Source organism: Crinia signifera, chromosome 1, assembly GCF_055691185.1.
Source record: "Crinia signifera chromosome 1, ASM5569118v1, whole genome shotgun sequence".
Lineage (NCBI taxonomy): Eukaryota > Metazoa > Chordata > Amphibia > Anura > Myobatrachidae > Crinia > Crinia signifera.
Window position 1 is genome coordinate 163,503,969 of NC_139217.1, and position 17,976 is coordinate 163,521,944.

General features: G+C 43.7%; 1 protein-coding gene across 2 annotated transcripts in view; it reads right to left on the reverse strand.

Moving 5' to 3' along the window:
- RASGEF1B (RasGEF domain family member 1B) overlaps nucleotides 1-17,976 on the reverse strand; it is a 296,825-nt gene that overhangs the window by 232,401 nt on the left and 46,448 nt on the right. For both annotated transcript variants that reach the window (XM_083175721.1, XM_083175715.1), the window contains exon 2: nucleotides 9,076-9,123. In XM_083175721.1, coding sequence (XP_083031847.1) covers nucleotides 9,076-9,123 — 48 coding nt within the window. The remainder of the gene's footprint in view (nucleotides 1-9,075; nucleotides 9,124-17,976) is intronic.

Genomic DNA, 17,976 nt, shown 5'->3' on the forward strand with positions numbered 1-17,976 from the left:
AAAATAAGTCACACAAATCTAACTCTCTCTATACATGTTACATCTACCCCACCTGCAGTGCACATGGTTTTGCCCATTTTGTGAACACAATTTTACTGAGATCAGATTTGAATAAGGGTCACTGTGTGTGCATGCAGGGCTGCCGAGAGGGGGGGTGGGGGGGTGGGGAGCGGGTACAATGTACCAGGGCCCAGGCCTGTCAGGGGGGTCCTGGTCTGGACACACACTGTTTTTTTTTTTTGGTGGCTGGGTGCTCTGTCTCCCTGCATGCTACTGGGGCTGAGATCCAACTCTGGAAGTCAGTATGCAACCAATGACAGAGCATGTACTGTAACTCCATGGCAACAAGCATGTTAACTCCTGCAAAGCATGTAACCCATGGCAGAGCAGGTTAACCCCATGGCAATGGGCATGTTAACCCCTGGCAGAGCATGTAACTCCGGGCAGTGCATGTAAACTCATGGCAACAAGCATGTTAACCCCTGGCATAGCATGTTAACCCCTGGCATCAAGCATGAAACCCATAGCAATGAGCATTTAGGTAAGCAGAACTTACTGTATGTGGAATAAAATGTGTGGTGTAAATGTAATAGGCATTAGAGTGTGTTGCATAATATGTAATGAGCATTATGGTGCATGGAATAACATGGTGTGTGGCAAGAATGTGTAATGGGCATTATGGTATGCAGTATAATATGTACTGGGAGTGACATGTGTAATAGGAATTACGGTGTAAATTTTTTCGGCGTGCACTGTCCCTGTATATGCTTTGGTTGCCGTGGCATAAATTCAGACCACGCAACGACACCGTTAGGTTGACATGGTTCTAGGTCGACATGGGTTTAGGTGGACGGATCATTAGGTCGACACAAGCATTACGTCGACAGTCAAAAGGTCGACATGGTGTTTTTCACTGTTTTTTGAGCCGACGTGCTGACAGGCGGTATTTCATGCCCTACCATACAGTAGGGCATGGCGGGAGAATAAAATAGTGTGCTGAGCGCAGCGAGGCACCATGCACGAAGCATCACAAACAAAGCGGGCGATGAGAGGGGATGCGGTGCACTGGAAACTGTGTCCATGTCGACTATTTGGGTAAAAAAACAGTGAAAACCCCCATGTCGACCTTTTGACTGTTGACCTAGACACTGTCGACCTAATGCTTTTGTCAACCTATTGACCTGCCGACCTAAACCCTTGTCGACCTAGACCGATGTCTGCGGAGCTATAATTACGCCACTGGAGGAGTAATGTATATAAGGTAAAGTGTTACTACTGTGTGATGTAACGTGAATAAGGGACGCCATCGCATGATATAATGTGAATAAAGTTGCACTACTGTGTGGCATATTTTGAATTGGGGGTACTTTTGTGTGGCCATGGCCCTTCCCAGCAAGAACACACCCCTGTTTGGGCTGCGCACAGAATGTGTGCACTGTTTCTATTTAAAATATTGCGGCTAGAAGCACCAAAATGATTACTGCTATGATATGGGTTGATGGTGCTGGGAAAGGGGAGCAGGGTCAGAGGCGGAACTAGTGGCGGTGCTAGGAGGCACCAGCAAAAATCTTGCCTAGGGCGTCATTTAGGCTAGGGCCGGCTCTGGCTGGACAGAGTGAGGAAAATGGGGTCCTGCTGCGAGGCCATACCCCCAGCAATTAGTCCATGTCCTCTTTTTCGGGTGGTAACGCCTTTGGTGTAGAGGTTGGTGGAGGTGCCAATGCAGAGTGCACACCCAGTGACGCCTCTGTTCTATAGTATATGTTAGGGATATCATTTCCTACTGCCTTTGCCTATTCTGGTCTCAATTATCCCTTTTGAGAGCTAGCTGTGGAACAGTTTAGTTAATGGTGCTGCAAGTTCATTTAGAGGGGAACTACTCATGAGAACAAGTCACGCTTAATAACTTTTATAAGTGCACTGTTTCTCCTGCTAGAATTCTTTTTTATATGCTTACTTGCAGTGCTCGGATATTTATTCATAAAGTCAGTGGGATATAGCTGGGACTGAGCTGATTTAATTGATGTCATTTAAAGGAAAATCTTACCAGCAAAAATGTCAAGTTGTAAGTCATTGACTCCTAATTCTAAATATAGGAAGATTAAATCTTGGTTTAGAAAAATAACTAGTAATGAGAAAAGATACGGGACTGAAGTATAGGTGATTTTATTTTTTTTAACGCCCATTAAGGTGAATGTTTATTATTTTGGAAATAGTATTTCATTTAAATGTTTTCACTCCTCAGTAAAGCAATGGAATAAGGCCCTTATTCAGATCTGATCACAGTACAAATTTGTTCTAAAAAATGGGCAAAACCATGTGCACTGCAGGTGGGGCAGATGTAACATGTGCAGGGAGTGTTAGATCTGTGTGAGTTATTTTGTTTCTGTGCCAGGTAAATACTGTGCATTATTTTTACACTGCAATTAAGATTTAAATTTCAACACACCCCACTCAAATGTATCTCTCTCACATGCACATGGTTTTGCCGATTTTAAGAACAAATGTGTACTGCGATCAGATCAGAATAAGGGCCTAAGTGTAGTTTTGACCCACCAGAATATGCATGAATGTCATCAAAAGATCCATATGAAAAACACATGCTAAGCAGGCCTCCCAAATTGTTGTTCTTGATATCTTGAGTTCTGAAAATGTACAACAATTAGGAAGAAAATGAATATAACATTATATTTTCTCTTAGGATATGTTGTTAAAGCCAGCATGACGGGAGTGAAAGGGTGCCCTTTGTTTACCCTCAACTTCCATAGATAACAAATTCTACATTTTATTTCAAAGTAAAATAAATTATAATAATATTAAAAATGCAAATTCAAAAATATTTTTTATTTATAGTGTGTCTTCAAAAAGGATTTCCATACAGAAAACGTACATTTTCAGCAGAATTATTGTCTTCCGCCATCTAGTGGTATAGGAAATAATTACTTTTAAAAATTCAGACTAAAAATATGCTCTCCAAAAAAAGCTTGTGATGGTTATTGCTGTGCATACCATTTCATGCAAACCGTGGATCAGGTACACTGAAGACCAGGGTTGCCGACCCTCCCGGAATTACCAGGAGTATCCCGAAAAATCGGGTCCCCTCCCTGCCCCCCGGAAGGGTGGGCAACCCTCTCGGAATCAGAGGGACCCCCTCTGAGCCCCCCGATCGTGGCATTTAAATGCCGCAATCTGCAGGTCTCAGAGGAGGGTGCGGAGCTAAAATGACACACCCCTCCATGGAGATCAGTGATTTAGACTATTTCCAGTAATGGGGGCGGGGCTTAATGCACCAGCCAATCAACTACCAACTGTCATTTTAAAACACAGTTGATTGGCTGGTGCTTTATCTCCTTTCACTTTATCTCCACTTTATCTCCAGTTTATCTCTTCTCCAGGCTTAAAACATCTGCCCCAATGTGAGAAAAAGCAAAACATTAATTTTGCAGGAATGGTTATGAAATAGGAGGGGAGTGGATATATCTATATTACGAGGTAATAATGTCACACCAGGGCCGACTCCAGCAGGACTGGATACAGCAATAAAGGCCTGGGCTAAGCAATACAATGGGGCTCCTACCCATTTATTCAAGGAAATAAAAGAAAAATCACGGGGCCCCAGTGTTCCTATATGTTAAGACAGCCTTGGAACGTCCCCCGGTCATCATGATATCATGACGTAATGAAAGAGGAGGTTGGTAACATGGTACCACCTAAGGATTTGCCTGGTGCTTCTCTAGGAAGGGTGAACCTCTCAATACCCTCGAAGCTGGAAACAGGTGTTCCCATGGCAGCGACAAGGCTGTCCCTTTGAAAGGTAAAAAAACACACAGCCTAATTCTAAAAACCTGATCCTTAGCTTTTTTCAGATTTATGTCTAGCCAAGCATGTTTAAATTCCTCTACATTATTATGTTATCGGAAAAGTAATTAGTACACAATTTTTCCCTAAACCTGCATCTACTTTTAATGCATGTCCTCTTGGTTTAATACGGCAAATACCTTCCTCCTGAACCAATCCACCATATCCCCTCTCTGCTCCAAGCTACAGGCTACAGTGGGCTTACTGGGATGTTATAAATATAATATATAAATATTGAGTCTTTCTCAGTAAATGACAATTTTGGTAAACCCTTCTTTACACAATCTCATAAATATTTGTGATTCTGAAGATAATCTGGTATATACTGAAGTGGGATTCTGAGTTACTATTCCCATTAAGGGGTTAAATTGATGTTCCAAAACAGTCTGCCCACTTTTAGTATCTGGCATTATATGTCTTTTCCCCTACTGTTTATCCTATATTGGGGCAGATGTATTAAGCCTGGAGAAGAGATAAACTGGAGTTAAAGTGGAGATAACATGGAAGAGATAACGCACCAGCCAATCAGCTGTGTTTGAAATATGACAGTTGGGATCTGATTGGCTGGTGCGTTATCTCCTTCCACTTTATCTCCAGTTTATCTCTTCACCAGGCTTAATACATCTGCCCCATTGTCTCCTAAAAATAAACATCTTAGTATTCAGAGCTGACCTAGCAGGAAAGCAGAGTGTAGTGAGGTGGTCCTACTTCCTACCTCCTAGAACTGTCCCCAAACAGATTAGACCAGCCAATACTATACCTACATGGGAAACCTGAATCCTAAACCTACAAGACCAAAGGCTGTGTAAAACAAAAGTATATTCCAGTATAAGTCAACAGCCCGGAGAGTGCAAAGGAGAACATTCAGGATAAAGGTTTCTGCTGGACCAAGTGATGGTAAACCATATGAAGAAACATGAGTCCAGCTGTGGGTATGTGGCTAGAGAAATCTACCTTGCTGAGTAACAGAATGATGCTAAACTGAGAATACATCAATGGGGAGAGTTCAGGAATATTTAGATAATGAGAAAAGATTCTCTCATTGTCCCTCTGTGAACAACTGCTACAATTTCTCATGAATAAGCATTTTCAAGTTTCTGCTACTTTATCCTTATATTTGGTTACAATACCATGGCTCTTTTGATTGTCTATTATATTGCTTCATTGGACAACACAAAATAACAATATAGCAGCCCCCATAGGCATTGTATCAGAGAAGAAACCTGTTGCGCAGGCCCCCTCACACTGGCGCATGCGCTAAGAAGACTCTGGCAATGTGCCAACCCAACTTCGCAATATGCAAATGACAATGGGTGGCAGGGAGAGGCAGAGGGAGACAGGGAGAGGCAGAAGGTGACACGTAAAAACAGTGGGTGACAAGAAAAGTGTAACAGGGGCAGCAGTGCTCAGGGGCCCCGTGCGCTACACCTGCTGCACCAATGGTAGGTCCGACTCTGTACCAGGGGTTACCACACATGCGTTTATCTCTGGGAATATGATACAGCTACAAATTCCCCAGTTATTTCTCAACTGTGCATGTGCATATCTGTGGGTAAAGCGACAACCTTTCCCCAGTGACAGCAATAGCCATTGGGTGCAGGGTGAGTGGTATGTGCCCTTTGTCTCCGGGGCCCGGTCACCACACACTGCATTATAGATACACCACTGGGTTGCATCTTAAACATACTATATGCAAATAAGTGATATAATCTGTACAAAATAAATGCAGTCATATTTAAGTAACACATGTAAAATGCATTATGCATTAATCGTAAACACCTGATCACAAAAAAGAAATCATCTAATGAGATATTTATATTCAGTGCTGTTCACCAGAGACAGCACTCGTTGGGACAATTTCATTAAGCACCCTGCAGGCATGCCAGGTAGACGAGCCAATCATCGTGATCCCAGGGGCTGAGAAGCGGCAGCCATGACGGAGATTGTTATATTCCCAGGAAGCTGCACAAGCTGGTCCAGGGAGCACTATCACCTGCTTCTGCAGGGAAGCTCCAAAGATGTGTCAAATAGATTAATATGGAGACAAGTAAATAATACTGCACCAGTAGGAGACGTAATGAAAATAGGACACTCTCTGTGGTTTTACTCTTCATCTTATTAATCCTGTACAAAGATTTACCATTGTAATAAAGCTCATCCTGAGTTCATACTTATTATTCACAGTGGTTCTCTGCCATTTAGGACAATGCTATGTCCATTCCTATATATTAGACTTGGGTGTCTTCTTGAACAAAATTGTTTTTTTTTGCTTTAATGTTTACATTGCATTTCACATTATCCGATATTCCATTTTCTGCCTTTTTAGGTATACTTTTGTTATTTAATGTTTTTTTTTTTATTATTATTATTAAGATATATATCTGAGCATAATTTCATTTGTAAAAAGAGAAAATGTCATTTGTGTTTCTCAGCATTCAATAGCACATTGGTACTGGTATTAGCCCATTTTCAAAGAGGGATTTATACACTGCACTATCATTTGCTTTCATATTGTTTCCTATATATCCATACTACATTTATATATACGTATGGTTTGACAAATAGTGCTTTTTTTCTCCATGTATTATTTATTTACATGAGTTGGAACACTGTTATGTACCTCTGGTGAATTAAAATACAGTATTAGACATAAACACCAATAGGAAAGTGCCATCCTAAAGAGTTATTATTATCTATTATATGTTAGGCTCCAGCAGGTGCATACTAGTATATTAAACAGCATATATACAAATACTGCAGTAAAATTGCAGACAGGAATAACAAGTACACAGAGAAAGGGCGAACTGCAGTTCGAGCCAACAGCCAGTGGTGAGTTGCAGCAATAGGCACAACACCTCTCAGTGATTGTGTCCCCATAGTATAGGCCGGTGAATAGTAGGCACAATATAGTGAGCTCTGTTGGTAAGCAGAGTACAAGTGAAGAACAATATGGATGAGGGCCCTGACTGGGAGCTTACATTCTACTGTACTGTATATACAATTTAATTTATATAACACACAGGTGCATAACACATTTTTCCCTATAGCAAAGGTTGGTGGAGGCTGACATACAAACTGTACTACAAAGAATGCGTAGGTGTACCAGCATCACCAGGCCATTCTCGCCTCCATGTCACATAGTACCCAAACCCAATGCTGTGCCAGAGAGTGCATCCTTTGTAACACCACAGGTTTGCTAAATGGTAGTGTGGCTGTAATGACCCACAGAAACTCATTCTCGGGAAGGAGCTTCATGTGTAAACATGCAGCTGGTATGCAACCCTTGGGATGTTGTACAGGACCAAAGAGGACACATCTACACTGGAGGAGATGAGTATTAATTTTTTCCCACAGGTACCGAATGGATTTTTACTTTAGAAGAGGACCGACCTATGGGGGGGACCCTAGGTAGGTGAGTATATGTATGTATGTATGTATGGTGTGAGCATGTATTTAATTAAAGTTAAACTTTCACAGTGTGTGTGTTTATACTAGTATTAGTCTTATTGTGGAACTACAAGTCGCAGTGGGCCCTTTAATGCTCCACATGCAGGCACTTGTGGTTCTTCCAGTCCTTGCATGCGGAAACGGCTTGCTGGGCCTTGTTGTTCCACAGCAGAACCCAATATTGTTTTTTAAACTTAATTTTACACTTCACTGCTATAAACCTGGAACCCACCGCCCAGGGGTTCAGAGAATAGCTCCAGGCTTCAGCCCTGGTCAGGGGTGGCCTGAAGGGGGAGAACAGCCACAGGTTAATGCTATGGCAGTAGGACCTTATATGAAAAGTTTTCTCTGGCTGTGGCATTACCATGCTGGTTGTTGGAGCCCGATGCTGGTTAAAAAATATACTGGTTACCCCTACTCTTTTTGTCCCCAATATTGTTGGAACCAGGACCAGTCCAAGAGCTTGGTGCTGGCTTTTGAAATACAGGGGGACCACAAATTGATTTTAATTATGGCACTGGTGTTTCTTAGGGAGAAAGTGTTAATGGAAACACATTTCTTATATAATATAGGCCCTTATTCTGATCGGTGCGGAAATTCCCGCATGCGGACGGACCGCCGATGTTGATCGTCTGCGCATGTGCAGAGGTCACTCTGCGCATGTGCAGGCGATTTCGCCGCACGGATTCTTTATACGCCGCACAGGGGGCGTAGAGGGGCGTGAGGGGCTACTTAGCCTCATTACCCTATGCATACGCCCCGCGTTTCATGGGCGTTCCCATGCAAACGCGGGGCGTATGCATGGTAATGAGGCCGTGACGCGTGGGTATGGGGCGGGCATCTGACATCGCCGGATGTCAGCTGCCCGCCCCTATACATGATTTCACACGGACAAGTGTCCGTGTGGTCTTGTGTTGCGGGACCTGGTGGAGCGTGCGGCCCTGCATTCGATGTTCGGCGACCATCGAATGCAGGGGCTGCTCCCACCATGGAGGAGGCGTATCCCCGTCCAATTTCATGCGGATCGCCACATATCCGCATACGGACGGCAGGTGGCGATCCGTATGGAAGGCGGGGATTCGCCTGCACGGTTGCGGCCGCATATTCTGATCGGGCCGCACCGATCAGAATAAGGGCCATAGTGCAATATACATAAAAATCTGGGCACAAATGATGTATTTTCTTCACTTCCTATAACTTGTGGTTGTTATTTATGAAGCATTGTTTGGATCTTATGAGTCATTTTAATAGAGCCTACCCTTTATAAGTTACTATTATTTTCCAGCAGTTGGCTCCTTGCAGATATCAACCAGGAATCAGCTGATACATGAACTGTCCTGGGTAGTCTACTATGTTCTTCAGGGAGGGTGTGAATTCAACTGTGGTATGTCCAGCACATTGGTGTTTTTTAGCTAAAATAAGTGGGCACATGAGTAGACCCTGAGTCTATTCTAAGTGGTATAGCACAGTACAGCGGGTTTGGATATACAGCTGAAAATTCCTGGGGACCAAGGATGTGTCAGATTTGATGGATGTCCCCGAGCAGAGTTTATAGCAATTATTCACTTTGATATTCTCATAGAAAGTACACCGTATGGACAGTCTTCGATGGAATTCCACTTGCTGAAGTGGTAACACACATGAAAAACACACGAAAACAGACCGTTACCATTATTTATTATTCATAGTTTTTTGCTGTTTGGGGAAATGTCACCAATGAGCTTATGACTTCATTTGGATTATGTAACGTAAAAGGAAAGCTTGACATACCTTCCTCTTGGTGCCCTGATTGAGTGTGATCCGGGACTGACTCCTTATCTGCTTATAAAGAGAAAAATAGAATTTTACATTTCTACCGATTATTATAGACAAAGCAGTTGTAACTAAAAAACACACATAAATTAAAAACACAATAAAAATGTGTACGAAATAATCATAATACATTTTTGTGCGTTAAAGTGATATACTGTATTATCTACAGAATTATATGATTGACATTAGCTCTACAATCCCAGCCCTTGTTAAATGGCTTTTACTGTAACTTTAAGGAAAAAAAATTATGCTACCAATTATTCATTTAGGCTTCGATTTAATTAGCCATGCTACCTACCAGCCGCACTTAACATGAATTTCTGGCTACCATAGAAGCCTCAAATAGATCGACTTTATGCCTTTATCATGGCTGCCGCGAATATGTGAACACAGAGATGTAGGCACTTATTCTGGAATTGAGTGGGGCACATGTTTTTAGGCTTGTAGATGGTAGCAATCAGTTTTTTAAAGGTTTTTTTTGTGTCTTAAAATGAACCAAATATATACCATGCGGGGGGTGCAGCCATGCCAGTATAATAGAGGCATGGCCTGAATATGGGTGCGGGGGTTCAGATTAGTGATTGCGGCACTGTAGTCCCACCACCACTATTCTATGCTCACGATTACCGGCATTGAATAGTAGGAGACAGAGCTACAATTACACAATACACAGATTTTTGCATCTGCCCCCCCCCCCCCCCCCCTCCCTCCCAGTTCAACTACTGGCATGTACTTTACAATGTTATTTGCCCATACCTATGAGAATGTTCTTGTATTTGAATCTTGCTACAAACATGTTGGCAATATTGTATTCTCTACTCCCCCCCCCCCCCATCCTCCCCTTTCTCTTTTTTTCTGTAACCCCCTCCCCTTTAAAAAAAAAAAAAAAAAGTTGTCTGTTTGGACAACATTTCTTTTCAACAAAAATTTAATGTTTCAACAAAAAAAAAAAAGAGAGAAACACATGCTAAGAAGGCCTCCCAAATTGTTGTTCTTGATATCTTGAGTTCTGAAAATGTACAACAATTAGAAAGAAAATGAATATAACATTATATTTTCTCTTAGGATATGTTGTTAAAGCCAGCATGGCGGGAGTGAAAGGATGCCCTTTGTTTACCCTCAACTTCCATAGATAACAAATTCTACATTTTATTTCAAAGTAAAATAAATTATAATAACATTAAAAATGCAAATTCAAAAATATTTTTTATTTATAGTGTGTCTTCAAAAAGGATTTCCATACAGAAAGCGTACATTTTCAGCAGAATTATTGTCTTACGCCATCTAGTGGTATAGGAAATAATTACGTTAAAAAATTCAGACTAAAAATATGCTCTCCAAAAAAAGCTTGTGATGGTTATTGCTGTGCATACCATTTCATGCAAACCGTGGATCAGGTACACTGAAGACCAGGGTTGCCGACCCTCCCGGAAATACCGGGAGTATCCCGAAAATTGGGTCCTCCTCCCGGCCCCCCGGAAGGGTGGGCAACCCTCTCGGAATCAGAGGGACCCCCTCTGAGCCCCCCGATCGTGGCATTTAAATGCCGCAATCCGCGGGTCTCAGAGGAGGGGGCGGAGCTAAAATGACACACCAGGTCAGTATAATAGAGGCATGGCCTGAATATGGGTGCGGGGTGCAAATTAATGATTGCGGCACTGTAGTCCCACCACCACTATTCTATGCTCACGATTACCGGCATTGAATAGTAGGGGACAGAGCTACAATTACACAATACACAGATTTTTGCATCTGCCCCCCCCCCCCCCCCCCCCCTCACCCCCCAGCCATTATGGATGGCTGCAGGGAGGGGTGCGGGGGATGACTTGCCACCCAATTTTCGTGAACTTCCAGGACAATCTGGGAGAGTTGGCAAGCATGTGCGCATCTAACACTGAAATGGAACAAGGAACCATCAGAAAATAACTACAGTATTGTACAATAATGAAATGCAAACAGGTACAATTCCATTTGGTCCAATAATTTTAGTTTTTACAGCCATTTGCATGAGCTTAACTAGTGTTGTAATTGCATTACAAATGCTGAATTTTCATTTCACAGTGTAAATAACCTAAGGCATCTGCTATAAAAAATACTATCAGAAAATCTAAACAGCTAGTGTGGAACATATTTCATCAATGATTTCTCATGCATGCCATGTTTAATTCAACAACCATATCTAAGATGTTTTCAGAAAATTTGTTTTATGAAGTCAAAGCCCAAATATTTATCCCTTAATGCAGGGGTGGCCAACCAATCAGAGGCAATGAGTCAAAAAAATATGTTATGGTAAGACAAAGAGCTGATACCATGCAGAAAAAACTCCCACAAGGCCACACCCCATTTTTTAAATGGGTTGTGGTGTAGCTGTCCCAAGGCCATGCTCCATTTTTGTGTCCACGCCTTTGGAATGATGTTTGTAGGAGCATGACCTTGGGTCAAACCTCAGTTTTAAGTAAGGTTTGGGGCAGGGCCGGCGCCACCAATAGGCAGCTTTAGGCAAATTCCTTTGGGCACTGGCCATTGAAGGCAGTACCACAAGCTGCTCACGCTTCCTTTAGCTGAGCTACACCTCTTCAGGGATGACACAGCTGCAGCCAGTACTGACTATGCATGTAAAGCAGGGTTGCCGACTTTAGAAAGCTCCTCTCCGGGAGAAGCCCGGAGAGGAGACTTTCAGCAGAAATTCGGGGGCGGGGCTTAAACGTGCCATCATTAAGCCCCGCCCCCATGAAGGAAATAGCCTAAATTTGATTATCTCCGCTGAGGGGGCGGGGCTAAACGGCGCGATTATGACCCTTTGGCCCCTCCCCGGAGATCGTCAGAAAAGGTAGTTTAAATGCTGCGGCCGGGGTGGGGAAAGCCACAATCAGGGGGGGGGAGGAGCAGGGGTCCCCCAGAATCCGGGAGGGTTGCCCACCTTTCCGGGGGCCGGGAGGGTGACCCGAATTTCGGGACCCTCCCGGCCATTCCGGGAGGGTAGGCAACCCTGATGTAAAGTAGCAGCACTGCTTTGTACTGCAATCTCCCCTTATGCGTCAGCATATTCCCTCCCCACACACAAGGACAGGACAATAGCGCCCCTGGTACAGGTCAGCCTTCCGACAGCACAGCTCATGCAGCCTGCAGCAGGGCTGGCTAACAATTATAAAACTTGCTGCTAGAAAAACAGCGCTCACAAAACAGAGCTGACCTGACAGTAGGGAGGAGCACCTGAGTGGGTGGAGTCACGGCTGCCAGATGATTTCACTGCAGTGAGGGAGTGAAACGTGACCTGGGCAAACTGCCACTAACCGCTGGTCTTAGGAGGTGGGCTTCTGCACATGCCTTTGCGGATCCTCCGGACTTTGTGGTGTTGTCAGCCAGCCACCACACCACAAACAAGCAAGTGCAAGAGCAGCCTTGGGTAAATGTAAGTTTTACTTTTTAAACAAGTGTGTACATCTCTTATATATTTGGCTACATCTGTCACTCAATGTTTGAGTGTGTCTATAACGCTGGGTGGAGTCAAAGGCTAATAGCCTATCAGAGCCTCTGACTCCGCCCACACACACTCACATAGTGACAGAGAACCAGCCCACAGTGCCAGACACCCTCTGCCTCCCCATGCAAAGACACTGCTACTTCACAGCCACCAGGTTAGCGGCAGGTCTGCCTGCACCCCCCCCCCCCCCCTCTGCCAGCACCCCCCCTCCCGCGATCCACGGGCCCCCCGTGCCCCCCTCCCACGATTTGCGGCACAAACACACACACCCCCCCCGCGCCCCCTCCAGCGATTCGCGGCACCCCCCACGACCCCCCTCCCGCGATTCGCGGCACCCCCGCGCCCCCCTCCCACGATACGCGGCACCCCCCCGTGAACCCCCCTCCTGCGATTCGCAGCACCCCCTGCGACCCCCCTCCCGCGATTCGTGGCACCCCCCTCCCGCGATTTGCAGGCCCCTCCCACTATTCGCGGCCCCCCCACCCGTGATTCACGGCACTGCCCGTGCCCACCCCTTCCCGCAATTCGCGCCCCCCGCGCTGCCCCTCCCGCGATTCGTGACCCCCCTCCCGCGATTCACGCCACACACACACACCCCCCCGAGCCCCCCTCCCATGCTTTGTGAACCCCCACCCCTCCCGCGATTTTGGCTGCCCTAAACATCGGAACGGTGCCGAATTCACCCCAATCCGAGTGTTAGTGAATCACCCCATAGTATAGACACTTGCTATGGTGTTCACTTGTTCTGGCACACGATGTAACCACATGCACTATGGTCCTTCAAAGCAGTACAATTATACTTGCATGTTACACACTGAGTGCACCCTCTATTCTTTAACATGTGCTGGAAAATGTTGCCCGTGTTTGAGGATGTTATTCGCCATATGGACCTGCTGGGGTACTTATTTCCTCCTCCTCAGGGAACACAAAGTTCACCAGCAGGTCCATACAGTGAATAACATCTTTTGGAGCCGCATTGTAGACCTGCATTTTCGGTAAATGCAGTTTGCACAGCATTTTACATCATTCAGCCGTGTGCCCCGCTCAGCTGTGAGCGCAGACAGCGTGTGGTGAGATAACTATGGGACACATCTTATCCTGCCTCAAATACTGTCTTCCCAGGAGGTCCATAATATAGAAGATTTGGGTGATAGAAGTCATTTAAAAACCGTAGTGTCAGTGCGGCTTCCTTACAAACACAATTTCTGTACAGCGACAGTAGCACTGTCAGAAGAGGCCAAAAGTTGAGAAGCGGGGGAAATTATTTCCAAAGAGGTCCAGTGAGCTCAAATACAATATACCTTCTTGCAACTTGAGACTTGTTTTTTACATATTTTTTTACATATTTTTTGCTTGTCCTTCAGATTTTCAGATTTTTACATTTTGTTTGATATTTTTAATAAAGTGTTCATTTTGAAATGTATTAATTAGAAGCAAGCAGATTTTTTAAACTATTGTTTTGAAGCAGTTTCTGAATTTTATGGAAAAAGAAAAGGGTGACTGCGCTAAGTAGGTGAATGAAATTGAATAAGATTAAACTATGTTGCCAATCAATTTGTGAAAAATATTTATTAATGACAGGTAAAACAAGGATTAAAACACAGTTAAATAGGACAATAAGAATAGGTTATCTTGTATTGAACCCAGTAAAATGGCTAAAAAAATATATATAGCAAGAAAAAAATCAGGAGAACCAGGGGGTGTAAATGACTGATATAATAGTCCATACGGTACCGTATTAAATGAACCGGCCGGTTAGTGATGAAGTCCTGTTTCGATTGTATCTCTCCTCATTGACATATGGCTGGATCGGTATCTTTCCTGTGGATGGGTGTGGGTAACCCCACGGGCAATCTTGATGGAGGATGCAGAACCCCCTGTAGTCTTTTTGGCCCAGTAGATGTTGTGGGGTGCCTCTAAATGGGCGGAGATCCCAGTAGTGATGGTCCAGCAGAAAAAGGGGTTTTGCAGAGATTTTAAACAGGCACTCAGCAGAGAGTTAGAAGGTCCAATTGAATTGGTCAGTCAGCCCCAAATGGTTTCACCAACGCGTTTCGCTCCTCTTGGGAGCTTTTTCAAGGTGCGCACAAGAGGAGCGAAACGCGTTGGTGAAACCATTTGGGGCTGACCAATTCAATTGGACCTTCTAACTCTCTGCTGAGTGCCTGTTTAAAATCTCTGCAAAACCCCTTTTTCTGCTGGACCATCACTACTGGGATCTCCGCCCATTTAGAGGCACCCCACAACATCTACTGGGCCAAAAAGACTACAGGGGGTTCTGCATCCTCCATCAAGATTGCCCGTGGGGTTACCCACACCCATCCACAGGAAAGATACCGATCCAGCCATATGTCAGATACAATCGAAACAGGACTTCATCACTAACCGGCCGGTTCATTTAATACGGTACCGTATGGACTATTATATTCTCCTGATTTTTTTCTTGCTATATATATTTTTTTAGCCATTTTACTGGGTTCAATACAAGATAACCTATTCTTATTGTCCTATTTAACTGTGTTTTAATCCTTGTTTTACCTGTCATTAATAAATATTTTTCACAAATTGATTGGCAACATAGTTTAATCTTATTCAATTTCATTCACCTACTTAGCGCAGTCACCCTTTTCTTTTTCTGTTTACCTTTTGGGGAGTGACACCCACACAATACTGTACTGCAGCTTGACAGAACCTCTCTAGCTTCTGCGCCTCCACCAGATAACTTGGTTATCTACCCTTTCTTTTTGTCTGAATTTTATGGCCCTATGATCATAATATTGGAATTGCAGTATAGAAGATTTTGATATTTGATATTCAACCCTTATAGCTTCATGTCAAACATTTTGAATCTAGCGCTGCACTATACCTCCAATTATTTCCAACAATAGCCACAATTAAGTTGCAAAAACATTCAGAAAAAAGGTAGCTAACCGTCAATACAGAGCAAAATGTCCAAACAGAACTCTCAAGACTGAAAGTGGAGATATCAGATAGGCCTAATTTACAGAATTATTCAACCAGTCACTAGCTAACGGTGCAATTCCAGAGGACTGGAAAAGAGTGAATACAATCCCACTTCACAAAAGTGGAAGCAAGGAAGAGGCAAGTAACTATCAATCACTGGGCCCTATATCAGTAGTATGAAAATATAATGTGGTACTTGTGTAGTATCACGGCTCCCATCGCATGCCATCGCATGCTAAATGTAGTGGCATGAGATGGCATGCGATGGGATGCGATTTTTGCAGTTTTTAAGCATTTTTTTTAAAACGCATGCGATTCGATCGCATGCGATTTTTAACAGAAATACATCCAAATGCATTGAAATTAGTATCAAACATGTTCAATGGCCCCCAAATGTCATTTTTCAGGCTGTACCACCCCCACTATCAACGCGAACCACGCAAGCGTGGCGAGGGGCGGCGGTACGCGTCCTACGACCTTTTCATACCCCCACTATCCACGTCGGCGGTAGCCCGAAGCGTGGCGAGCGCAGCGAGCCCCGCTAGGGGACGCGGACACCTGTGAAGCCCGCGAGGGGATGCATATACCTGTGAAGGTATCCGTGTCCCCTCGCGGGGCTCGCTGCGCTCTCCACGCTCCGTTCTTGGTGGCTCGCTGCGCTCGCCACACTTTCTATTCTCAACTCCAGGCCGACGTGGATAGTGGGGGTATGAAAAGGTCGTAGGACGCGTACCGCCGCCCCTCGCGGGCTCGCTTAGCTGGCCACTCTTCGGGTTCGCGTTGATAGTGGGAGTGGTACAGCCTTAAAAATGACATTTGGGGGCCATTGAACATGTTTGATACTAATTTCAATGCATTTGGATGCATTTCTGTTAAAAATCGCATGCGATGTGATCGCATGCGATTTTTTGCTATGCGATGGACATCGTGGGAGCCGTATTCTACACAAGTACCTATAATGTAGCATAATGAAAAAACTATTAAAAGAAAAAGTTGAAAATCTCAAATACAGCATTTTACAGGAATGATATAGAGAGAGGTATTGGGAGAAAGACAGGTAGAGAGGGGATAGATAAAGAGAGAGATAGTCATGGAGAGAAGACTTCCTCTGTTGGGATATATCGATATAGGTTGAATTCCTCCCCTAAGTATCTTTTTCTGCTGTACTCAGTAATATGTGTAAGAATCTTTATACAGAAATCATTATTTCTCTGGATTTTTGTTTGCCCTCCATCTAGTTTCTGATTAGTTTGTTTGCGTTTATGTACAACTGACTGTCAGCAATAAAAGCCTTATTTCCTATTCTCCTGTTAATCACTAATTATTTTTGATGTCAGTGGCAATTAAAGTCAAATTAGTATCTCTGACATTTAACTTATGGTAATTTAAAACTGCAAACATCTTAATATTAAAGGGAAAAATGTATATGTAAAGTATGATTAAGATTTCACACTAGCTATGATCCCACAAGAACTAACTCATCTCATATTTACATTTTGCAATAAATTAAACAGTGTTGCCTTGTCAGATATTTAATTCAAACATTTTCCATTCCTAAATGAGCCTCATGATTATTAAAATACAGAAGTGAAATATTTCTAAAATTTTCTCAGAAAAAAACCTACTGTATCACATAGTTTTAAGTTATTCTACAAAAGTATCAGAAAGTTTTTCGGAGTCCTGCTGTTACTGTGATCTAGTCCTTCAAATACTGAAATCTCTCAGTTGTTCTAGGAGAAATCAGAGGTATATTAAAACCAGCTAGGAACATAGATGTAAGATCACTATTGGGGGAAGAGGCTTTACATTTTCTGAGAGTGTCCCATAAAACGCAGGCGTTTCCCAGCCGTAGACGTCAGTGGATTCCTTTCCCCTCATGATCAACCCGATGCCAAGCAAGTCCTGGCTTACTCATCACTACGTCCAGAGGGCAAATCCATTAGATGGTGGGTGATTGCAAATGATTTTCCGCACATGTGCACAGCTTCAAACGCAATTACAGCCGTGCACATGGTGGGGGGGATGCAGTCGGCAGGGTGGCGTTTAACTGATCGATGGGCTCCGAAACAAATGCAGCCCAGTGATCAGGTCTGAATCAGGGATACAATCACTAGGTTGACAAGCATTAGGTCGACACCACTAGGTCGACATGACTGAAGGTTGACATGGGGTTAGGATGACAGGGTCATTAGGTCAACATAAGCACTAGGCCGACATTCAAAAGGTTGGCAGCAAAAAAAAAAAAAATTCTGCAATTTTAGCGGTTTGTATGCTTTTTTAAAAATAAATCAGAACCCGAAACACAAAACATGAAAATGGTGGTGTTTTGGAACAGATCCAGATCCAAAACGAGAATACAGACCCAAAACGTGTTTCACGGAACACGAAAAGTGCCCGGTGCACATCTCTAG